Source organism: Seriola dumerili, unplaced genomic scaffold (assembly GCF_002260705.1).
Source record: "Seriola dumerili isolate Sdu_G_001 unplaced genomic scaffold, Sdu_1.0 BDQW01000083.1, whole genome shotgun sequence".
Taxonomy (NCBI): Eukaryota; Metazoa; Chordata; class Actinopteri; order Carangiformes; family Carangidae; genus Seriola; species Seriola dumerili.
Window position 1 is genome coordinate 723756 of NW_019174338.1, and position 26193 is coordinate 749948.

At 40.5% G+C, this 26193-nt stretch overlaps 1 protein-coding gene across 2 annotated transcripts; it reads left to right on the forward strand.

The window, feature by feature from the left end:
• The first annotated feature begins 209 nt into the window (after nucleotides 1–209).
• On the forward strand, nucleotides 210–26193 carry LOC111221300 (solute carrier family 41 member 1-like). Of its 2 annotated transcripts, none has more exons than XM_022744653.1 (11): nucleotides 210–504; nucleotides 1609–1964; nucleotides 10050–10157; nucleotides 11601–11672; nucleotides 11839–11983; nucleotides 13468–13614; nucleotides 14786–14930; nucleotides 16072–16151; nucleotides 19726–19860; nucleotides 20495–20643; nucleotides 22194–26193. In XM_022744653.1, exons 2-11 carry the CDS (start codon nucleotides 1653–1655, stop codon nucleotides 22365–22367), a joined length of 1467 nt encoding a protein of 488 aa, XP_022600374.1. In that variant the 5' UTR covers nucleotides 210–504; nucleotides 1609–1652; the 3' UTR covers nucleotides 22368–26193. The 2 variants fall into 2 exon arrangements, with proteins under 2 accessions (XP_022600374.1, XP_022600375.1); XM_022744654.1 differs by having other exon boundaries at nucleotides 210–327.

Genomic DNA, 26193 nt, shown 5'->3' on the forward strand with positions numbered 1-26193 from the left:
AAAACACAAACACAGTCAACACTACATGTAACACTGGGATTCCTTCACAGTCCATGAAAGCACATTTTATTTTCTCACTCTCTCCACAGGGGGGCGGCGCTTCACGTTGCCACTATTTTACTTCTGTTTCTATCCAATCAGAGAGCGCCTGGTTGTTGGTTACCATTGGTTACCGGGGCAGTGGCATTATGGGATGTACACATGGCAGCCTTCAGTGGCGGAATGTTTGTCAGTGAATCTGTGCGCTCGTGTCTTTCGTCTCACGGACCTGCAGATGAAGTTTTGACATTTCGCGAGGTTTCCGGGACTCTGTCGTCGACATCGTGTGTATGGATGTTTTTATTCCTCGTTTTAAGGCGCCGGTAGCCTGACGTGATTTGGAGGGCTGTCAGCCCCCATCATGTAAACAGATGCTCCAGCGCTCAGTTAAACCACCGCCGCACATCAGATTCAATATGCAAAACTCGTATGAAGCATCAAAGAGAAAAGCAGCTTTCAGGCGAGGTAATACCGAGCATCAAGTTCATCAGAGCGTCACCTCGAATAAAGTTTTAAAATCCTGCAGTTAATTCTGTACAACAGGATTCCTCATCCACTTATTGCATATACTATTAATGTAATTAATTAATGTAAGACTGACTTTACACTTAATCCTTCACATTGTAAAAGTCAAACTGATGACTGACTGACTGCTCTCAGACTTCTGGTTATTTAAGGTTGTGTAACACAAAGTGTGTGTTTACACAAGAAAGTACACATCAGATATTTTTTTTACGGTATCAGTTTAATCACTGAAAACATAGAAAGCAAGTACTTAGTGGTTCTTCACCTTAGCAGTGTTTTAATACTGAGAAAATACACGACAATATCCTTGTCTATAAAAGTAAGAACACAGTGGCAGCTGGGCACTTTGCATTAGCAAAGAGTTTTGCACATGTGTGAAACTGAATTTAAGAAAAAAATGTAAAAGCTTATAATTCAGATTTAGTAAGAACCATTTGATCTGAAACATTTGAAGGATTGAAGGATCTGAGGATGATTAAAAATATTAACATTAAAAATATGTTTGATGTGAATGATGTAATTTTTGGGTCGTGTGTAGGGAGAGAGACATATTGTTCTGACAACTAGCTGACTAAAGACAAAAAAGAGTCAAAATTAGAACTGAATATATTGATAATACAGAAAGTTAAATAATTAAAATGGAGTGTAAATAGTAATATAAAGCTGTATTCTTTCCTGTGAAATCACTTAATAAAATTAATCAAACAAAAAATGTGTCTGACTCATCTACTTACATTATCTATGACTAGTTCATTTTATTTTGCAGCTCCTTGGCTATTATCTATTTCCTGTTTAACTCACAACATTGTGTGTGTTTAACGTCAGTGGATCTTAACTGATGTTGACAGAATGGAAGTAAAGGAAATGATAATGATCTCTAGATTTCTACCAGCTCATCCAACTGACTGTGTTACTTTTTGATGTATATGAAGTTTTATTTTTGACTTGTCTGTTAACCTTTTACTCCTTTTTACATTTGGGGTTACAAATGTGATAAAACAACAGTTTCCCCTCTTAATGTCCCATTTAATTCTGTGTTCCCAGATTAAAACAACACCGTCCCAACTGTCACAGCCACCACTGCCACCATGCCTGGTGAGGACAAACCACCACAGCAGACCCGGCAGAGGAGAAAGAACAAAAAGTCGCGCTCTAAGGGGAAGAGCGTCGGTGGGAGTCCCAGTGCCGGCCCGGGAGGCAGCGTAGATGGACAGGATGACCTCCTCTTACCTCCGGTCCTCCAGCCTCCCCCGAAGAAGCAGCCAGTGGAGAGGCCGAAGGTGCCGGTGGCCAAGGTGGAGGAGGAGTCGTCCATAGTTATTTGTCTCCAGGTGCTTTTTCCCTACCTGCTGGCTGGGATGGGCATGGTGATGGCCGGCATGGTGCTGGACAGTGTACAGGTGAGTGTCTCAACAATCAGCCTTGGAATCTATGATACCCCTGATGCTCTTACCTGGTAGAGTGCGTACCATAAAGGGTTAGTCCTAACCGCAGCAACCCCCTCCACCCCCCCACCCCCCCCTCTCGATAGCGACCGTAAAAACCAAAAACAAGCCACACTCTGCGCTCTGTGTTTTCATCGAGAAATATTGTATTAGAAAATTGTTGTTGTTGTACTTTAAGAAAACCAGCTGATCTCAGCTGCTGTGAAGGTTTTCACAGGAGTCTTTGTTGTAGACGTCACCTGAGGGCTCTCTATTCTTTGAGTGCGTTTGTGTGTCCGTGTCTTCCCTTTTGATTGATGTCGAGTCGATACCTGTGCGGGTGTGTGTGTGTGTGTGTGTGAGTGTGAGAGAACTAGCTGTGTCTTCATCCTCTGCCAGGCATCCCTGGCATTCGGAGTGCAGCCAGCTGGGCTCAGGGAAATCAGACACACTGCTGTCTGCTTTATGATGAGCTGGTAGCTCTTTCTTCCTCTCTGTCGTCCTCTGATAAACACACGTCTATCCTTGTATGGCTCGTTCCATTCTCTCCATCTGTTGCTCATAAGTATTTCCTCCACTGTCTCCTCTTCAGAGTGCGTTACCCTCCTGCATCTGATGGAGGGCGATTAGTCACAGGTTTGGCTGAGCGCTGTGTCTCAAAGCACAGGGGACGTAGAAGGACACGGAGAGCAGGCTGTCTGAAACGGAAAAGAGATAAAGACAAGAATACTTCTCTGTCAGTTATTAGGATTATTACTGTGGCCTGTGGCTGGGGATCCTTTGTCATACCTGTAACTGTAGTCCTACATGTCACGTCCTACACTCTGCATCTGCCAACAGGCTCTTTCAGTTTCACTGGTTTCTGATTGCGTTCCAAGTTGTGGCTCACTCAGATTTACTTTGGGCCTTTGGGCTGCATTACACAATTATGGAAATATATTTCTGACGCCTCCATAACATTACTTGTTGGCTTGAAATGGACTGGGACCTCTCATCATTCTTTCCTGTTCCGGCTCAACTACTCATCTTTGTCAGTCCATTTAGATATACCACCTGTACAGTATGTTCTGTAAATTGGTGTTGTGGTGGTAAAGTTACAGTAAACCCACTGTAAAGGTGTTTGTTGTTGGTCAGCCTCCCAGAGGATTGGGGCGTCCATGTTTGAAACTAGAGGTGAGTGAACTGGCCAAAATATCATATGACAGTCTTTTTGTGTAAAATCTTAATCTACGATCTGAATCACGAGTAACCTCATTTAGTTGAACTCATGTGCTCACATGATTAGTTTTGCATATGGTTGATGGCCTGGACACAAAACTCAAGGCTAAAGGCCCAACTCACAAATATCTGCATCCTCTTTCCGCTCTGATTTTATTTTGAAAGTCCTGACTGGAAGTTGTGATTTCGTATCTTTCCTTTGTTTTGATGCTTCTTTCGGATGTTTGTCCCCTCGCCGCTATTCTTCACCCACAATGCTGTCTTATTTATTTATGAGGTGATATATATATAAGTGTTTAAATCAGAAAGTTCAGTCGTTGCTAACCAACTAGCCCTGGCTCGTCCCGCTTTGTGTTACCTTGCCTTCAGGCAGGTTTCTGGTCCCGTGGACAGACTGTAACTCCACCATCGTGGACCGCAGCTAGTGACGGTGGCCTGATTTCACTCTGGTGGAGAATTGGTAGATGAGCAGCTATGCCAAGCTCACTGAGGCTGTAGAGCAGAACAAGGACAGCCGTTGCCAGCTGCAGTTAGCGGGCTACCTGTTTACCAGCTAACAATGGTCTGGTTAGCAACGATTGGACTTTTAAAATCAAATATCTAAATATAGCAGCTTGTAATGATGCAATCTGTAGGATTCGTCTGAAAAGTAAGTCATATGCCAAAGATCATCCATGATATAAGATCATCAGATCACCCACCCCTAATTGAGACAAACGGATATGATGCCAAACTGTTCTAACACAGAAGAGTGTGGGGTGTTGATTATATTTATTTTATTGCATACAAATGATAAATGAGAAGGGTGTGTAGGTGAGAGAAAGAAAGAAAGACACATCATGTGTCAGTCTAAGGATGCATCCACAGTGATGATGCATGGATCTTCTTGTCTACTGTACAATGTGATGATTGATCAAAAATGATTTATTTATTCTCTATTCTTCAAAAGCCGGGTTGGAAAGTGCTTCACAATCACCGGAGAGATCATAAAAATGATTTGATTTTGAATGATCAAACACTCGATCACCATGAGTCTTAAACTTTTAAGTTTTATGTCATGATTCTACATCATTCTTGACTTTTGGAGAAAACTATGCCAACTCATGGTCCACTTACTAACTTATTTTGAAGCATTCATTCGTAACACACTGTCATCGAGTCTGCTCAGTTGTCATGGAGATGAATCATGTGACACAAATGTCAATGTCTTATTTCATCCATAATACTTTTACCTTTAGCTTTGGAAAAAGCTAGTAAGCAGACCTTGAGTTTACAGTACTACATTTATATTGTTTACTGTCATACAACACATGCAAATTAGATAAACACAAACATGATTGGAGTGAATATTTGTTCAAATATAAACAACATTTTGATATTTTACAGAAATAAATAAGTCAATTATTATTATTATTATTATTATTATTATTATTATTATTATTATTATTATTATTATCATTAAAACTGTTAGTGCCCTGAGGTTGATTCTTAATTCTTACATAGGTGAAGGAAAAAAATAAACAATGAATGTGCGATGTACATTTTACATTTGCTGCTGACGTGGGGATTAAATGTATGATTTGATAATAATAACAAGGAAAAGAAAACCCATTACCTCCATTCAAAAAAAGAGAGTGAGAGCAAAAAAATGTTCGGATGTAAGAGAAAAACGTGAAGAGAAAAGTAATTCCTGTGATGCTATGAAATCAATATTTTAGGTCAGTCCAGCTTCTTAAAAGCTGGGCAGCGTTCAGTCACACAGCATCGTATGATTGTTTGGTCTTACATGTGGTGTTATAGAAAAAGCTGATACAGTACCAGGATCACAGTGTGAATGTACAGTAGCAGGTGAACCGGACGTGGAGATGGAGGGACTGGACAGAGAGAATGAATGAGTCACGATAGGGAGAGAGGGATAGAAAAGATAGAGAGAGAGAGAGAGAGAGAAAAAAGAGGGATGCTGGGGAGAGAGAAATGCAGCAAGACTGGCCGACGTAGAAAGAGGGATGTCACATGGCAAGAGGGAGGTAGGATGAGAGGCAGACACGCAGCAAGAAAATAGGAGGAGGGAGAGTGTGAGGCGGTAAGCCGGTCATTTCCCTCATGAGTTTGCATGTCGGGCAGCGCAGACAGCCCTGCCTCTTTCTCTGCTACGTCACAGCAGAGCAGAGCAGAGCAGAGGGAGCAGGACTACCCTGATGCTGACAGGAGGAAAGAAACACTCCAGCCTGCCAGGAGCTGGCTGCTGCATCTCGTCAGTGGACCTCTCGCATCACTTACTGACATTATGGAGCTTTTTTCGTCTTCCTCTTCACTCCCAAAAGAGAGGAATGGGCCGGAATGACAAAGACATGAAGGGATCCTGCCGCTTCTAACTCTCAAGACCTTTTGGACAATTCTTCATCCTCTTGCCGCTGTCAATCATTTTGCTGTCACGGCAAGCGCTGCTATCACTTACAGGATACAGCTGTGCCTTTTACACTGGAGGTCAAGTGGATTCCAGACAGGATTAAAAGGATTCAGAACGACATCCAACAAACATTAAACTCAACTGAAAGGGCTTTGAATCACATCAAATGGATTCTCATGTAGATCCGACTTAATCAGGACTCCTTTGTGAGGTTCATTCTCTTTAACCTGTGTGTGGACGTCAAACCCATCTGACTAACCTTTACTTAAAGAGACTGGTGGATGTGGAGTATCTTTGTTTGTAGAGAACGTTACGACCTATGAATCAGAAATGGTGTTAATGACTGTGTTCCCCAGTGGTGCTGACAAAAGGATACCTCATCACTGCTGACTCACCACTGGGCCAAAGATGCCACACTCCGTTGCCCTGAAGTTAGAGTTGAAGCCTTTAACTTTGATTTTGCCTGAGAAACAAAATGGAACAAATGGAAAATGAAGGGACAATCGTCTACACATTTACAATTAGATTTTCTCTTCTGAACATCTGAAGTCATGGCAGCAGCTGATTTCTCCAGAGGTCAAAAGGGTTTATATAAGCTGATTGTTTCACTTGTTCACAGTCAAGAATGAATCAAGAACAACCTTTGTAATCCCTCAAGAGCGGAGCAACCATTCACAAATTCTGTCTCTCAGCTCTTCAAGAGAGACCTGAGTGACTGCTTGAAACATTTGCCCTTGACCTGTTTTAAACCAAGGAAAACAACATTGATTGGTTTCTTCTTCAGCATTCACCCTGCTCACTCCTCGTCTTAACACCCTAACAACCTTTACATTTGGATAGTCGCACTAACAATGGGATAACAATACGTTTAAATAAGTGATTAAATAAACCTTCGTTCAACATGGTGGTGACTCGTCTGGAGCTGGAGCTACGCTACCAGGGCAAAAAGTTACGTGGCGTGACGTGGAAGTTGACTCGATCGGAACATGGTTTCCTACCAGAGAGCTCCTGGCTGATCGCTGCTCAGGTTATGGTGCCGTACCTGGTGTCGGGGCTCGGCATGGTCTCCGCTGGTATCGTTATGGACCTTATACAAGTATGGAAGTCTAACAAAGAATATGTTTTGAGAGATTGATTGACAGGTTGATGGATAGGGTTGGGTACCATCTAAAGTAAATGATATTAGTGCCAATACCATAACCGAATTTGATGCTGATACCAAAACAATATGATTTTATGAATACTTATTTGACATATACAAATTCAAATTTTTGTTTTGTGGCTTAATCCCTTTTTTTTTGCCAATTCCCAGTTTTAACATCCAGTACAACTTCTTGTAATTTGATGCTTTCTACAAAATGTGCACATGGCACCTACTGAATGTGAAGGGGAGGGAAAGATTGTGGTTACGACAAAACTGTGGTTAAGGTATGGTAAGGGCTGGGAAACACTTTAGCATAGTATGTAATTTTCTGCTGCTAGAGGTCTCTTAATCAAAATAGTAACAAGAGTTTGGTGACATCATGAAGTAGCGTGGGGTCATGGGAGTTGTTGTCTTCACCACCATTGCCGTCATTGCAGTCAGCTACTCCCGGTTAGGATTCCCTCACTGTCAGTCGTCCAGGAGGTTTTTACCGGTAGTAGAATTATCCACAGAGGTCTCCTCCTCTCCAAAACAAACACACTCGCTGATTAAACCTGGTAAAAAAACGCTGAATAAAGCAGTTACTCAGTGCTGTGGACACTTTTCAGTTGGTACCAAAGAAGCGTTGAGGTTATTGAGGGAGGCGTTATTGGGGGGATCGGCGAATGGTTGGTTGGACTGACTTTACATAAAGAGTTTATCATGGTGGCACAGATTGATGAATAATATAGAGTGTACAGACTTACTGTGTACAGACTGCCATAAACATTTGAATGGGTCATTGGAGTATTAAGAATGACCCAGTAACAGTGAAGTGGGAGGCAGAGATGGACTGTGCCTGCAGCCCGGGTGAGTGTGGTCTCAGCCGGTATCATTTCATATCCACAAGTATAAATTAGGGGTCAGTGACGTTGGCTTTTTATTACATATTGGATATTTGCCAGTCATTCCCATCTACCTTGTTCATGACTCAGGCAGCTCTCTGACCTCAGTCTTTTATGTGTGGAGGGAGTGACGAGGGAAAAGTGGCTGATGGTTAATGGAGGGAAGATGGAGCACAGTTTTTCCTTCAAAAACAGGCAAGACAACTGGATGGATAATCGAATCAATAGATGGATTTATCTATGGCTTGATGGAGTGATGGATGGATGGATGGAAATATTGAAGCAGGTACAACAGGTACAACATATACATTCATTTTAACGGTCCTGCTTCTCTCATTAGCAGTGCTATTTCCTGTTCAACAGACGGATCCCTGTGTAACATGCAGCTTTCTGAGCTTTCCAAATCTGATTTAGATGTGGGAGACAGAGGAGAGCCTTGGGATAAAAGTGAACAGTTAATTTAATTAGTGGATGAAGGATGAAAGAGAGGAGGCCAGAGAGAGGTAAAAGAAACCTTGATACCATGGTATCACTAAGAAAAGAAGAGTTGATTCTGCAGTAGAGGGAAACGTCCACACTGTTCGCCGTAGTTCCAATATTTCTTACTTCAGTGTGGATATAAAATACACATGCTGATGATATAACAGTGGTGTCTCCAGTGATGAAGAATTTATATCAGTAATTGTATTGACATTTAGAGCAAAAATAAAATCAACATTGTTTTTTTTTTCCTCCTGAGAGATCTTGAATAGATCAGTGTTTTGGCTTCTGGCCCATTACAGCCCAGCAGCAGCAGCAGCAGCAGCAGCAGCAGCAGTAGTATTAAGGCAGAAGTGGGCCACGTCCCAAGATAGCCTCCCAGTGACAGGCGTCAGCTAGACCTACCAGTCCAGAACCTTAGCGTGATGCGTATAAATAGATACACACACGAGCGCGCAGACCGAGGCACAAAAAGCACAACTCTACCTCCACTTATCCCTCCAGTCTCCCGCCTGGACTTGTCTGCCCCTCTCAAACCTCATCACTGCCACCACGCCTTTGACATGGTACAGCTCAAAAGGCAGAAATTATATTATTGGTAATGGAAATACGGCATCTATGTTTGTGTCATGTAGTAATTCATCACGCCACACAGATTTAATGTTTAAATCTGCCACATGTTTCATGGAGGTTGTGATTTATTCAACTGTTTTCCACTTTGTTGTATTGTGTTTTTAAAAACTTTTTTTTGCAATATTTCAACGTTTTTAAAAATGTCCAGCATTTCCACTCAAGCTTATTTATGTGCACATTGAAAGATGACATGCAGCATTTTTTCTGGTGCATTTGTTTGGGGGTTCTCCTAATGGAAGTGTTTTGGGCTGTTGTCAGCCAAGTTTTCTAAACGTAAGCTGTAAATTTTACTTCTAAAAATCTCTAAACTTGCAACAGCCACTCGACTCACTCGTTAACTCTGTTGGGATGGTGATATGAACCTGCAGTAATTTTGGGCTCATGGGAAATGTGTCTTTTTTCCTCATATCTTGGCTGATCATTGGAGCTAAGAAGAAGCATATCCACTGTACTTAGCTGTACACCTTGCCTTTGTGTTTTTGCTCCTCTCTAAAAGCAGCTACATCTGCTGCAAAAATGAATCTTTCCAGGTTCATACAAGGACACACTTGCTAAAAAGACAATTCTTCTGCAGTGTGCACAGGTGAACATGCACGATGTTTTTCACACCAGCCGTTAAATAATGCATCATGTCTAGTTATATGTGGTAGAGAAGCTCCTGGATCATGATTGTTGTTTATATTATACTAATATTGATCATTTATTCATTTTATAACAAACTCCTTATCTGACTCTTTTTCCTTCCTCCTACTTCTTTCCTTCCTCCATTTCCGGCCTGCTCTGTCAGTCCATCCTCTCATCTTTAATTCCCTGCCTCCCCGCCTGCCTGTGCTCTACATCACTCTGCTCTTGGCAGCCGCGTTGTGTTTTTTTTTTTTTATATGTGCATCTATTTAAAGATCTAAACCGTCTTGGACCTGCCAACTGGAGTTGTAGTTAGAAAATATGAGGCAGACTCTGTGAACTGTACCGCTTCTAAACCCAGTGAACCTGCGCGTTGTGGCGTGGCGTCAGGCGAAGCCCAGAGAGGCGGGAGCAGGAAAAGTAGGCTACTGGGTTAGTCCAGAATATGTTATGTGCTTATTTAACAGCATCAGGAGGGGACGAGGTTCAGAAAGTTCATCTGTGATGATGGAGATGACACTGATGATTTGTGGAACAGAAATATGTCGGTATTAAGATGGAAGAATCGTTATTGACTGAATTTATATTTGTGTGTTTAATGTTTTTGTGTGAAGTTCTGCAACAGTGTGCTCAGTATTTTATTTTATTGTCCCATGTGTGTCTTCCAGCACTGGGAGGTGTTTAAGGTGATAACGGAGGTTTTCATCCTGGTGCCTGCGCTGGTCGGACTCAAAGGAAACCTGGAGATGACCTTGGCTGCTCGCCTCTCCACTGCTGTAAGAAGGGCTGGCTGTTCTACATTTTCATGCAGTTTCATATGTGTTTCAAAACACACAAACTTTATTCAAACCCTTTGCTTGTTGAAACAGAGAACTGTATGTCACTACTACAGTCTGTCATGCACAGTTGATTCAGTTATAAAGTCACACTCAGGAGAATGTATATGTTGTCATTAGAAACTAATATTGTTGGCAAAATGAGGTCTGTTTATCTTAGTCCGAGCTGCACAAGGGTCACCAAGTAAGCTACTTTAACCTTAAGCTGTTAAATGGGCTTTTATAATGAGTAATGTGTAATGCAACATGTTAAATTATTCAGAAAGACAAGGGATCATGTTTTAGTATTTGGCTCTTAGGCAGATGCTGCAGCAGTTTGTAGTTTATTTTACAACCTGCCTGAGTCTAATTCTCAAAGTATTTATCTGTCGTCCGTGTAGGTTATGATCACACTTTACTGACCGACGTCAGCGCTGAGATGTGGGGACACGGTGACGCTGCTGCTGTAGTGTCCAATAGAGAAAGAAACACAAGCAACCAAACTATCAGTTTTGACTCCGGAAACTCGTTTCAACAAGCCCACACATTACAGTGTAATTATTTAGTACTTATGGGGTTTAAAACAACAACATACTTCAGTTGGTACCTACCAGTACCTCTTTCCCATTCAACTGAATGATAACATGGTCTCAGACTTTTGGACCCCGCTGTATATCAGGGCAAACGTGTAGGTACAGGTGGAGAAGAGACAAAGAGGGTGAGTGTAAGAGCGTAAGAAATAAATTACACATGCTGAATATTAACAGGGTACAGTAGTAACATTATTTTTTAACAGGACGGGAAAAATGAGGCAGCACTCCCCATAATGGAGCACCATATGTCAAATAATATTCCAAAGAAGTGCCGTTATATCTGTAGCAATGAGATAGTTATGCGTTTTAACAATGATGATGAATGCAGAGGAACAGTGATGTTGTTCTGAGGTCTGATGTGAAGCCCAACCTCGTGTCATAGCTGTAGCAAAAGGAAGTACTGACTAAGCCCAGTGGTACTGTATCCTGTAATGATTTAATGTGCACTGCATAATTATAAAAGTACTTACAGTGTGATGTATTACCACAGCCGACCTATATCCTTTGTTACTGCCTCTTATTTCTTGTACTTGTTCCCTTGTTCCTACTAGTAGGTACCAGGTATTATTTCATTGGTAATTACACTGTAATCTGTGGGTTGTAATTTAAACTGCTACCCAAAACTTTAGAAAAGATTTTCAGTTTCAGTTTCAGTTTTTAAGTGTCTGCTCGTCTGCCTGTTTAAACAATGAGCTATAATGTTCCATACTAACATGTTTCAATACTTAATCATGTCAAAACTAAATCTACATCTACTACATCTGAACAGTTGAACCTTCCTTATTGAAATTGGTGTCTCTTGTGTTTTTAGGCCAACACAGGTCAAATGGACGACCCTGATAAACAATGGACGATGGTGTGCAGCAATCTGGCACTAATACAGGTAACTTCTATTTACTGCACACATTCACACAGCTTACTGTTTTCCTCCTGGTGAACTGAACATCTTTGGGGTTTGGGCATTTTTTTTCTTATTGTTTTTCTAATTCTACTGTTGATTGGTGTACTGCAGATGAATGAAGTCCTCTGTCTCTCCTCATTCTCTGCAGGTTCAGGCCACAGTGGTGGGCTTCCTCGCAGCAGTGGCAGCCGTGTGTTTAGGAGCCATTTCCAGAGGAGGCGTTGAACTGGACCAGGCGGCTGTTCTGTGCGCCAGCAGCATCACCACTGCCTTTGTAGCTGCTCTGTCTTTAGGTCAGTGACCTGCAACACTTTCACTGTTTTGCCTCAGAAACATCTATTGCAGTATTTTACAGCAGAGTTTCAGTTTGCAGCACAGCTTCACTGCCACGTTCTTGCACACCAGAAAGTCTTAAATCAAATCTGTGACTATGACAGAACCAAATGCCACTCACATCCCACTGTATACGGTGTATATACTGTACATGCCACCAGAACATCTTCAGTGCAGCTTCAGTGTCTGAACTCTACTGGAGGGATGAACACCATTTTTCCAAAAGATATTATACTGCTGGTGCTGTTTAACCTGATGAAGGTCAGAGGACCTAGATGTTGTAAATAAAGTGAGTGACTTTTTGGTTCTTTCACAAAACTCTGAACACAAATTGCTATACCACTAACTCATGCCAGTGACTTAACAGATGAATGAAAGCGTCTGTATCACATTAGATAATGCATCACACACAGCCTCAAAATCATTTTATCACACAATTTGTTTCATTTTAAAACAACATTCACATCATTATCAGATAATGCTGTGAAAAGATCATTAATTCTTATCAAAACCGAGAACGTAAATAGCCGCAAGGAAGTGAGTATTTTATTTGAAATGACCCCTGAAAACATTCATATTATTTATTTAAGATGCTACATCCCTGTAAATATAGATAATAAAGGTTAAATTGACAGATTTATATTAAATGCTCTGTAATGCATTCACTACATCAGTTTTGTCTCTTGCCGTGTTGCTAATATGAGGTGTTTGTGTTCAGAGGACTTACTGTTTTGTTAGTGTTAGTGTTTTTACAATTGCAAAAGTGCAAAACACTATCAGAGTAGGGCAAAAGAAAATCATATTGCATTTATATTGACAGATGAGGTGTCATGAGTCACGATTTCAGTGGGAATAGTGATTTTTACATTTCCTTCATGACGATATCGTGTAGATGATTCAGATTATAAAACCTCCTTTTAATGCATAAATAGAAAAGAACAGATTCATGTCTCATAGTTATAGTAAACAAACCCAGCAGGTTTTTTTGCTGAGCATCTATTCTCACATTTTCCCTCACAAAATGTAATTACTGTATTATCTATAATTCATCCTCTCCACAGATGTTCTCGTGTTAATCAGGCTCGAAGAGTGAGGAAACTAAACTGGTTCTTTTTTTTTTGCAACGTTTCGTCTGAGCGAGTAGAACTCTCTGCTGACTCTGCCACTTCAACACGTCTCTATAAATCAGTTTTCTGATGTACAACACATTTTTCGTTTTGCTCAGTTCTAAATGCAGCTTGTCTGAATCTGGGTTTGTCCTTTCTGTGAGGCTGCTTGATGTTTTGGAAATTGTGTGTTGATAGAGAAAAACCAACAGACTTTAGCTGAAAGCGTTCATCAGCATTATGTTGTCTTGTTGCCCTAACGATTGATTCCGATTCTCATTCATCTTATTTTCTGTTTTTGTCTCGTCACACTCGCTCCACTCCCCCCGCCCCCGTAGGCCTGGTGATGATCGGAGTGATCATCGGCTCCAGGAAGGTGGGAATCAACCCTGACAACGTGGCCACCCCCATCGCTGCCAGCCTGGGGGATTTGATCACCCTGTCCCTGCTGGCCGGGGTCAGCAGCACACTCTACGAGTATATAGGTGAGCTGAACTCAGATCAGATTTATGACTCTGTGCCACACTTGTCAGTGCTGCTCTGGTGTGTTATGGCTATCAGTCAGTCAATTCAGTCACTTCAATATTTTGTGCACCGTCTGAATGTGATGAGAATTTATCGGTTCCCTTCAACTTGACAAATCTGGATTTATGATGTTTATTTGAGATCGATCTTATAATGTGACTTTATTACTGATGCTGAGTCAAACAAGAGGAAACATATTGACCATTACAGAACATCATGCAGGTAACCAGAACACAAGATGGCAGCAAAACTCTGATTTATTTTCCCAGTCATCTGTGTGTGTGTGTGTGTGTGTGTGTGTGTGTGTTCCTGCTTTAGTATAGCACTTTAAATAAGTGTGTTCATACTGTTTCTTCTCTTTGTTCCAAGCTTCTTAATGTATGTGGCCTGTCCCTGATCTATTCAAGGGCCTGTCTGTGTACGTGTGTGTGTGTGTGTGTGTGTGTGAGAGTCTCTTTGATGTTTGTCAAAGTGTTTGTGTACATGTGAATGAAAGCCTTGTAAATGTTGATTTAGATCATATTATTTCTAGTCAGATGTAGGAAAAACCTTTTTTTTTTCTTTTACTTCACACAGATATTTATGAGTAGAAAATTCCTGCTACAATTTCTGCCTCGCTGAAGCTTACAATAAAGATTTTTTTAATGCAATCCAATACAACAGCCCTGCTGGAACATTAAGCTCATAATGTTCAGTTTTTGTTGACATTGTTGGAAATGTGTAAATTAGTTCATATGATTGTTACTGAGGTCACGGTTACAGATGGTGGTGTAGTGGACGACATTATATTGAGACATTGAGAGTCGATGGCAGTGTCAACAAAGACAGAACATTGTTAGCATCACACAAGTTGACTTTACAGCAGAATAATTGTATTGAATCACATTAGATTGTGCAATTGTGCTTAATAAAGTGGACACAGAGTACATAGTCAGTTATTGCCTTTACTGTGTCCTCTCCATCTACTGGACCGTTAAACAAATGATACTACTTTATGGGTGAGGAAATCACATTGTAATTCATGGATTCATCTGAAAATCTAGTAAAGATGGACAATATATTTCACAGATGGACAATATATTTCACAGACGTTTATTTCTTCACCGCCTCATACCTGTTCCTGTTCCACAGATATATGGTACCTGTCCCCCCTGGTGTGTCTGGTCTTCCTGGCCCTGATCCCTCTGTGGGTGTTGGTGGCTCGACAGAGCCCCCAGATCAGGGAGGTTCTCCGCTCAGGGTGGCAGCCTGTGATAGTGGCCATGTCTATTAGCAGGTATAATATATAGAAATTCACACACTTTGATTTATTTAGTGGGAATGTATACTGAGGCTTTAAGTTCAAGATTTGTGATGAAGCTGAATCAAAAATAAAAACTGACAGACTTGAATAAAACAAAATTACTTAGACATTTGATTTCTATATAAGTGGTACTTTGAAACTTTATGTTGCAGGAAAAATCATTTTGTACACATCAATCTATTCTTTTCCCAGGAGTATATAATTACAAACTGCAGAGTCCCAATCTGTGGCTCATATGGTAGAAAAAAACAGATTGAACTGAGCAGACTAAATAATAAACTGTGTGAACGAACTGCTAATGTGAGTGCAGGCTTCTGTGTTATGCATCTGGAATCAGAATGAAACCAGGAAATAGTTAGTTATAACAATAACTACAGGGTGATTATAATTTCCCTGTTTTTAAGTAATGCAGTGCAGCATTCAATTGTCATACCGACTAGATGAAAGCACAGACTAATAACAGGTGTCAGAAAAACTGTGAAAATACAACAGTATCCAACACTACATACTGCACTGACTAAAAGGCAAGTCAGAGCTATTGTCCAGTTCCTCTGACTGTTAAATGAAGTTAGACATCAAAATATAACCTGGCCTGGATCACAGATAAATGATGCATTAACAACCAAACACTACTTGCACAGTGTCTTGCACTTTTAAGGTGGAATGTTTTCTTGTGTGTTACTCAATCTAAGATTGACATTTGGAAATCAATCAGTTTCATTTGTTTTTAGTATCTTTCTTGCATGATCGGATCTTCAAGCTCTTAAAGATGTATATAAATTTCAACTGGATTCTGTGAACTGTGGATATTTTATGTCATCACTGGCGGAGCACTGCTCCGGTGTGCTCCAGCAGCACTACACCTATGGTCAGAGGTCTTTTCGATCCTATGAGTGCAACTTGGCTGTCTGTCTGTGCAGATTGCAGATCTAAGAAATCCTGGTAGTAAGATGTTCAGTGAGTAAAACATAAGTCAGCCCTCTGAAGTGGTAATTAAACAGCTGAAGCAGGATAAGCTTTAATGTGAAAGGTTTCTGCAGGTCTGACATCAGGCTGGGAAACCCCGCCAGTACCTGCATGTGATTCTGATTCCCTCTGTGTTTGTGATTTCCAGTTTCGGAGGACTCATACTGGACAAGACAGTGAGTGATCCCAACTTTGAGGGCATGGCAGTCTTCACGCCCGTCATTAACGGTAAGCTGATTGGTCTTTAAAGCTAAATGAAGCCACAAGGAGGAATCACACAGAGTTACATTTGTATTTTAGCCTTTCAGTGGATGTAGTCCAGAGTGATGCATCGTTAAGATTAAAGCAGCAGTTTTTCAGCAGTGAGCACGGTAACCCTCAGGTGCATTCAAAGAAAAACATATCACTCATCTATGGAAGGATCATAATGAACATGGCAAAAGATGACATCACAACTGTATTGATATTGACATTATATTGATCTAAAAACAGGAATAAAAGAGGTTAGTGTGGTGGAGGTAGAGGCGAAGAGAGTGAAAGTTAAATCAAAGCAAAGAAAATACACATAAACTAACAACTTTCATTTCTGTCATATTTGATCAAATAGCCAAACCTGTTCCTGTCTCTAAATTTATACAATGACATTTGGAGGAACAGGTTGTTTATTCTTTGGGAGCTTCTAGTATGAATCTGAGCAGCAAATCAAACATTGAGTTAAAAATGCAGAAGAGCAGAATAGTAATGTTTCTTTAGATTTGGTGTTGAGTGTGTCACTAATCCCCATTAACACACCTAGGGTTCTTAAAATAACTTTTCAGATTGATTTCCTTCCTCCCACACAGCTGCGGGCAGCTGATTGTTGTTATTATTTATTTATCTATTTTTATTTATTCATCTTTTCTCACTCACAAGTTCTGTTTCATGGTCGTGCAGTTGCATACAGAAAGGATGCCTGACATGACTTTAGAAAGGTGCTGTGAAGCATTGTTTACATCAGTGGTGTAATCAGAAAACTAAAAACAGAAGACATACAATTATGTAACAAAAAGGTTCATGTGTATTTGATTATTTCTTTAATGGAAAAGTTTCCTGCCCAGCAAGTTCCTCTGAAGCCTTAAAGTGTGCATCAACAAGTAGGGGCCTAGGTCTGAGAGATAAACATGTTTATTAAAAAGAAAAAGAGGAAAAACATTTTTTAATTGCACAACAGAAGCAAATTTCTCAAATGTTTTGAAATAGCAAGCATCTGTACAAAACTGTTTCCTGAATAAATTACAGTGAGTAAATGGAAAAAATTATGGTTTAAAAACAGGAACTATCTGATCAAAATAAGTGAAAAAGACTATATCTCAGTCAGTTTCTTTCAATTTAATTTAAATTGCCATGGTGAAATGAACTGAAACCAGTGGCCGTCTGGAAGGTAGGAAGTCTTAAATCATATGTGATACTTTGGAAAATGTTTGGCTCTAATATTAAAGTAATACATAATTTAGAATCACTGGGCTAAAACATAAGGAGCTGCCAAAACGTCCAGTAAATGAAGCCTTAAAACCACTGGAACATTTTGAGAAGCACCATTTCAGACGCACCAAGGCCAACATGTGGAGCATCAAGCTGCTCTGATGATTCACTCTGAAGTTCCTGTTTTGCTGTCTCATCAAAAATGTATGAGTTGTCTTAACAATACAGGAAGCTGTAGAGCTCATCAGCTCAGCCAGTTTCATGGAGCAGTTATAGGAACCATTTGAGCTTTTTCTAAAATCCAACTTCAAACAGTGGTTGTCCAGTCATAGCTTAGCAACTGTAACTAGGCACAGTAGGTCTCTGAGGCTTTGGATTTCTCGACTTGGAGAAACTTAAGGAATAATTTTAGCAAACATTAGCATGTCAGTTTAACTAGCTTACTACCTACAGTAGCAACCGAACCCAGCATTACCTCCACGGCCAAGGAGCATTTCATCACACTACTGTATTTGGCTGGGTTACAGGTTATGTTACAAAGAAAGAAGAAGAAGAAGAAGAACTTAAAAAAAAGTTTACGCTAACATTAGCCATGCTGTTTGCACTCCAGAAACTCCAGCAAAATTAATTATTCGAAATAGCGACATTCAAACACATCAGTTACTGTTCAACCTAAAAGACTTTTTCTCTTGTAATGTTAAAAGTAAAACTTTTTTTAAAATACCAGCAATAAATTCAAACTTCTCTCTTACTTATTTGGACTAATTAGCGCTGCACTGCAATAAAAGACATCTAACATGTAGCTTTAGCCTCAGTCTGTAGCATTACTTTATGCATGTAGCCACGGACAAATGTAATAATCCTTCTGCAGGATTCTTGTTTTAAAACTGCACTGATCTTGTAAACTGACCTGTGTGCAGTTCCTAACAGTTTAATTTAACTTTTTGGATTTGCATGCATCTTTTTTCTCCATGAGAAAATCACAATCAACCGTAGAAATCAAGAGAGCGATGCTGTTTCAGACTGATGAAGAATCCTCTCAGACGTAGAGGAGTGGAGGCAAAGAAATAAGCAGCCTTCAGAAGAAGTGGTTTGGCTATGAGGTGATGCATGCAGGGATCCGCTGAGTATAAGAAAGAAGTCGATTTAAACCACTAATGGTGCACACCCAGTGCCCTGGCATAGCTGACAGGGCCTTTAATAACCAGACTCTCGCTGTCACTGTTTCTCATTTCATCTCTTCCCATCTCCCACTGTTTCTCTATCTCCCTCTCTCCATTCCTGTGAATTTCTAAATTCACCAATCTGGTTTGAATTTCCTATTTTTCCCTCACTGGCTTGCATATAAACCAGTTTTATGTTTTACTAAAAAGTTCCTCCAGTCTTTTCCATCTCACAAAGAACATCTGTGCCGTTTTGTGGGGTAAATAACTTGGAAAGGTGTTTGATGTAACTGAATTAGGCACAGATACCCTTGTCAACACTAAAATTAAAATGGACTGCAACCAGTGGGATCTGGAAAATTTGTTTTGCATTCAGAAGAAACTTGGCTTTGAAGAAGTGAAGCGAATGGCCCAACTCTCACTAGAAAGATAAAATCTTACATCTCTTAGCATTTAACCCATGTTAAAGCCTCTTTGGTTGCTTTGAAGCACGTAACATCTGGAAAGATTTAAAAATCTGAAAATGACTTATCAAACAGATCAGACATCTTGACACAAGGGCAGTTAGAAACAAGCTATTTACCAGAATTTGAGAAAAGGCACGTAATGATTCTAGCACTACCAGGGTCATGACTCATGTTTCACTGTCGGAACCATACGGCTGCATGCGGTTGACTTTCTTTCCATACGTACGTGTTGCTGCTTGGTATCAGGTTTGTATTCATCTCGGTTACTGCGACTCCACCGGCCAGGTCTTTGCTGTGCTTTGGCCTGTGTGGCTTATTAAGATGGACTCTGCTCTATCAACCGTGGCCAGATCACGGCCCAGCCAAGCTTGTGTCATTACTTGGCTTAATTTGTGTGCAGGCGATGATGAAGGAGATTAAGCGTTACTGATTTTAAAAGCTTGTTTACTGTCCCTTGTTTGGAAGAACTTTCTGTCTCATGATAATGACAGTAACAAATCAATATCAGCTTTTCAAATCAATGTGTGAGAAAACAAAAGGTCTTTGTCACTTTTTTGTGCTTTCTTGAGTACACAATAAATCTTTGCTTTTCTTTTATTGCAGAAATAAAGTTACAACCAGTCGATTGAAGTGGTTGCTCTGTATTGTGTCACAGCTTCATTCTTATACTCATTGATTTACTGATTGTGCTTTTCTTCCTCCCCCGTGTAGGAGTGGGTGGTAACTTGGTGGCCATCCAGGCCAGTAGGATCTCCACCTACCTGCACTTTTGGAGCATCCCGGGCGTGCTGCCCTATAAGATGAGGCAGCACTGGCCCAATCCCTGTATCACCTTCTTCTCCTCAGGTAGCCCTGCCATAATGGACACACACACTGTGGCCATATGCATAAAATCTTAGGTATTTAACCAAAGTGCTTACACAGGATGTCTTAGAATAAGAGTGACTGTATCTAATGTAATGTAATTTGAATTCTTATACAACAGATGTTCTGGTGCAAATGCATTCATCTCCAAAAAAGAATCTGTTCCTGTGCGTTATGAATTTATAACATGTGCAGACATTCTGCTCTGTGTTAGGGTCTTGAACAGTATTTTCATATTGGCAGTAGATTAAAACGGGGCAACTCCATGGCTGATTGGTTGGTTCACATACCACATGGGCGTAAAAAGCCCTGAGCAGCAGGTTCGGCTCAGGGCGGGCCGGGCTGTTTATTGCATGTCACTCCCCTACTCTCTCCCCCAGTGCTTCCTGTCTGTCTTCATCGTCAAATAAAAGCATATAAATGCCCCAAATAATAACTTTTAAACATAAATATGCCAAAAACAAACATTGATCAAAAGACTGTGTAATGTGAAAATTGTCGCTTGTGGTAACGAACACACAGAAAATTATCACCTGACTTTAGAGTTCCCCTCATAGTCTTGCAGGTCATTGTTTTGGTTGGATATTCTTTCAGCTCTCCTCTCTGTGTCTCCCAGGGGTGAACTCCAAGTCTGCACGCGTGCTGCTGATGCTGGTTATCCCCGGTCACCTGGTCTTCCTCTACGCCATCTCTCTGCTGCAGGGAGAGGAGGCGCCTATCTCCATAGCCTTCACCGTCTGCTACCTGTGTGCTGCTCTGCTACAGGTAAGCTGGTGCAGTTCCATACACACATGTTTGTGATGTTTCCATGTTCCTCTTTTACTGCAGTAAAACAGAAGAAGTGTTAACTACCATTGGCATCTTCCTGCCAGTGGTGGTCAACGCTGAATGGTTTCTCATGAACTCACTGGCCCTCAGTTGGCCCTGAAGTTTCACACGGCTTTCTGATACAAACTGTGGAAACCAGTCATCAGAAGGTACATTGTAAGACTTTGTACAGTCTGATAAAAATGGCTGCTGCCACCTGTTACCTAGCTGTGAACTGGCCGGTGCCAGATGTTGGTGTTTCAGCGGGTGAGTGAGATAGAGAGTTGTTCCAGGACAGAACCAAAAGTACACCGCACTCCTGACCTCCCCAACATAACATCACCTCAGCTGCTAAGTGTTTATACAAACCTGACACTCATTAAACACACAATGTTTGATGGTGGTGTTTGTATTCTTGCACAGAATTAGACGTTGTGTTCTTTGGTATCAAGTCAAGGACTGTTTGTAAATCCCAATAAACTCTTGGAGATTCAAACAAAGCTCAGACTTCATAGTTGCCTGAGTCCAGAAAAGTTGACTGAGACCTTAAAGGATTTCACTGCTTGGAAGATTCGTAGGAAGCTGCTATTGAGATCACTCGCCTGGGTAATGTGACGAAATAACACACACAAAACATACACAGGCGCAGTGAGAAGTACACCAATACCCTTTTTAAACTAAAATTAACGCATATATGTGGGTTTTTAAATGCACTGAGCGTGAGCTGCTAGCTGCTATGCAGACTTGTTGTATCTCATCTGCAGGCTGGTGCTCCTGTAAGTGTCAGAGCCTCTGTGTGAGATGCTTCAGTTGGTAAATGTGTGTTTTTAAAACTTATTTCAGGACTGTGCTCACTCCTGCAGCCCCTAACACAGCACACTCTCAGCGAGCTTGCATGGCGGCTAGCCGCTAGTTAGCAAGTTTAGCACAGCCATGCCGTGGGTAGCCTTTAGACAATGTAAAAATGAAGTGTAGCTGCAGTGTTTCTGGTTTAATAGCACCGTGCTGCGCAGGTGACAGGTCTGTCTACATGCTTACATCACTGCTGATTGGAGCTGGAGCCAATAAATACCCCTGACTACTGCAGAGTCATTTGACCCAGGACTGAATGCTGATTGTACAGGGGCTTCATCAGAGGAATATGTAGCAACTTCACATCATGGAAGCATATCATCTGTGCAGGCCAGCAGAAATGTTTTTCAGCGCTGTGAACAATTATTTTGGTGAAATTAGTTTGAACCTGAATAGAAGCATCATAGAAGAAGCTGTACTATGCATTAAGGCTAGAGGTTGTGGAGATTGATGTATTTCGTACACTTACTGGAATTTTTGTACAGCCAGATGTCATCGGATGTTAGTGGGTTTTCTGTCCACATGCAGAAATACCCCTGCTACTCCATCACTGAACTAGTCATGTGCTTGCGTATATGCTGGTGATTTCAGTTTTAAAAATCTTTTCTTTTCTTTTTTTTCTATATCATTTTTTTTCTGTTTTCTTCTCTCTTTAGGTGGCTATCCTCCTTTATGTTGCTGACCTCATTGTCCGCTTGATGTGGAGAAGGAGTCTGGACCCAGACAACTTCTCCATCCCCTACCTGACCGCCCTGGGCGACCTGCTGGGCACTGGCTTCCTGGCCTTGTGCTTCCGCTGTGTCTCACTTGCTCAGAGCCTGGGTCTATGAATTTTCCCCTGTACCATGAACTCTTAGCCAGCCACTGTCTTGTTGCACCGATTTTGTTTGCACAGAGATGCTTTTGATTGGACAATAAAGCATTTTCTAATCTTTATCACTGGGCCAGTTCATCCCAAGGAATTTGTCACAAATTCAGACCTTTACACTGGTGGAGAGACAGCACATGTGACACCCACCCACTTACACCCATCCATCTGGGTGTAAAGTTTGCTGCCTGAAAATGTCCGGCCCTCAGCTGGATCTGATTCTTTTATTCAAGTGCAAAAGACTTCAAAGTATTTGGAAGTTTTACTTCTCTCCTTCAGAACATCTGCTACACTTTTTTAGTTAAAAATCATTCCTCTTTATTTCTGTGGTCTAATTTTCCTGCACTAACAACAGTTTGGTGGGTCTGTGCTCACCTCGTCTCTTAGCTCATCTCTTTGGCTTCATCAGAGGAATATGTAGCAGCAGAACATCATAGCAGCAGAACATCATGGCAGCATATCAACTGTGCAGGCCAGTAGAAATGTTTTTCAATGGCCTTCACTGTGAACAAACGGTTTGTTTGTGGAAATTTGTTTGAACTTGAATAGAACAAACAGACTTAAAGCAGCCCTCATTTGGGTGGGCTGTACTATGCATTAAGGCTAGAGGTTGTGGAGGTTGATACATGTCGTACAGTAACTGAAATTTTCATGGATGTATGTCCAATATATGAGTTTGGATCCATCTTTATTTTTTTAGAACAAATGGGACAGATGGTTTTTGTCATGCACAAAAGTAACACATCACATGAAAAAAAAACTGAATCTCCATTATTATCCATATAATGTACTTCATGAGAGTCTAATAACCAAAATCCCCCATTTTTCTACAGTTTTTGCTGAATTAATTTTTAAGTTTTTTGAGATAGAGCTGTCTGACCGACAGATGGCAGGAGGTATTTTCATGGCCAAACCCAAGTGGCAGGTTGCACAATGGAAACAGTGTGATTAGGAGGAAGACTATTAGTAGTTGTGGTTGGAGATTGTATCAGTCATAAACATCATGCAGAGAACAGTGCAGAGCAGCTCCACCTCATGTACTAATAGTAAATGGTGACTGATGTGCAGGAGGTGCAGAATCATCATATCATTCTATAGTGTACCTGAATAAATAATGGCAGATACAGTAACATATTTAGTCGCTCTGTTTGTTGGAGAATTATTACATAGTGTTTTTTTGTGAAATGAGGTGAGGATCCAAACAAAACAAAACTTATCATAAAGACTGTTTGACTTCGGGAGGGGTGGAGGGCATACACCAGCAAGTTTTTGACAATTATAATTGATGTGTTTGTGTCCAGCATCCCCACTCACTGTGTCTATGATGGCACCTACTGGCATCAATAGTGAGGATTAAAAATTATTCCAGACTAGTGCAATAAAATCAAAATCCATGAAAAGATACTGTTAAAGAAATGATTTGACCTTTTGGAAGATAGACTTATCTGCAAAGAGTTAAATGAGGAGATTGATGAGATTGATAACACTATGTTAAAAATTAGTTTACGGCCAGCTAATGTAGTTTAGCACAAAGACTGGAAAAGGGGAAACAGCTAGCCTTGCTCTGTGCAAAAGGTAACAAAATCTCTTACCAACATTTACTAAAACATATGTCTCTTGTTTAAGTGTAAAAACAAAAATTCACTAATTTTTGTGGTTATGTGCAAACCTATTTTTTGGCCCGGAAGTTCAGTTTTTGTATGGATTAAACAAATGAGATGTAACGTGTTAATTAGTAAAATCTAGAGGTGCTTGTAGGTGCCTGGATTCTGACAATGGCAGGCTAGTTCTTTCCTCCTGTTTCCACTCTTCCAGGTTGAATATAAATTGGTATCGATCTTCTCATCTAACGCTTGGCAAGAAAGCAAATAACATTTTCTTCCAAAATCTCAAACCTTTCCTTTAATGGCCAGAAAAATTATTTGCTAAAGCTACAGTAATAGGCCTGTAAACATTGATGGCTGTTACTTCTAACACACTTCTTCACTGGGATCTATTTGATCCCAGTGAAAAGACTACATTTCTGACTTAAAGCCCCCATGATCCCTCACAAAAACTGTTTCCAGAATACCTAATATGCAGATGATGTATTGCTTTTTGTTGCACATAGATATACAATGCCATTAAACTGGCACATGCAAATGATACAGTAATAAATATAAATAAGCAATGAGATTGTTTTTCAGATTCTACATCATAACAGAAACTGTTTAAAGACCCAGATGTTACCTTCTAAAGCGCTCTGAAAAATGTCACCACACATCTCACTATTTGTAGAGCAATGTCAATATTGAACAAATATTTTGCAATATTTAATTTATTGTGAATTTTGTGCTGCCACTCAATCTAAAAAAAACAAACAGCAATGAACTTACACAGATGACTTCTACATGTATTTGTTTTCAACCATCAGCCCAGGTTTATGTGTTTACATTGATTATTTAGCTGCAGAGGATCTTGGGTATTCCCTCACTTACTGCCTTACTGCTCATTATAACGTAAGAACCATGAAACCTCATCATTACTGTAGTGAGTGCATATACATGCACACGTTACTCTTTAGTGTGTTCAGACAGACAGCGAGGTGAATTGACCTTGTGTCATCCGCACACAAGCTGGAACTCACCTTTAACTCCAGTTCTTTATATTTTACTCCAGTCTCTCTCCCTTTTTCCTCTCATCTTGTCACTACATAGCCAACATTAGCATTAACAGCTGTTTACTCACCAGTCTAGGAGAAAAGTTGTGAGTTCAGCATCAAACTTAATTCTTTTACTTACCAAGAGCTTTTTCCAGCAGTGGAAATCAACTCTTGCCTTTATCACGTCTTTTCTTCAACTGAGCGCGTTAACCAGCTAGTCGTGGCCCATCTCGTCACTTTGTGATAGCGAGTTAATGTAGCCTCCAATCTGCCCTGTAGACCCTGATTAACTCTTGCAACGATGGCCAAAGCTTTGTCAAGCAACAGTCACCATCACTTTCAGCGGCCGAGTCCCTTTAACACCGTCCTGGGCGAATTTGTGTCTCTTCTTTCTAACTAATTTCATCCTTCCATTGACTTTGTTTACAATCACATCATGTCTAACATTCACCTCGCATTCTGTTTGAAGTAACACCTATTATTCAATTAACAGTTAAAGTCATGTTTAAGCATCTCCATATTCAAATTGTGTATAATTTCAGCTGACATAAATACACAAAAAGATAACAATTAATATATAACTGCAAAAACCACAGTATTCTGGATTCAGAACTTAAATGTCTGAAGTACACTGGCCAGCTCTCTAACCTTGCTGTCATACTGGTGTATGAGCTTCATATCAAAGATTTACACTATATCTCTAAAACAAGAAAGAAATACAAACGTGTGTGTAAATGCACTCATTAAAATCACATGGAACATGTTTGCTGTTTGCTGTTACTCGTTGTACCTATTTTTAGAGACAAACCTCATAAACACTGAAATCTGAGGCACTTCTGAAAACAACCTGTCTGAATATTAGTGTGAGGTATTTCAGTGTTAATAGTGCTTTGCTAAAAGCTTTTATTGTGACACTGTTACACAGTACTTTCTACACTAGAGGGTAATGAAATCTTAAGATGTACTATTTGAGTCACAGTTTATTTCACTCGAGCTTACTGAGATTAATGTGTTAACTGTGATACTGTGAGAATTAGAGTTAAGGTAGTGTAGTACCAGCACGAAAGTGTGTCTTAATCGATTGGGCTGGATGATATAACCTGTCACATTTATATCGGTAATGGATGTAATCTTTTTTTTCTTTTTT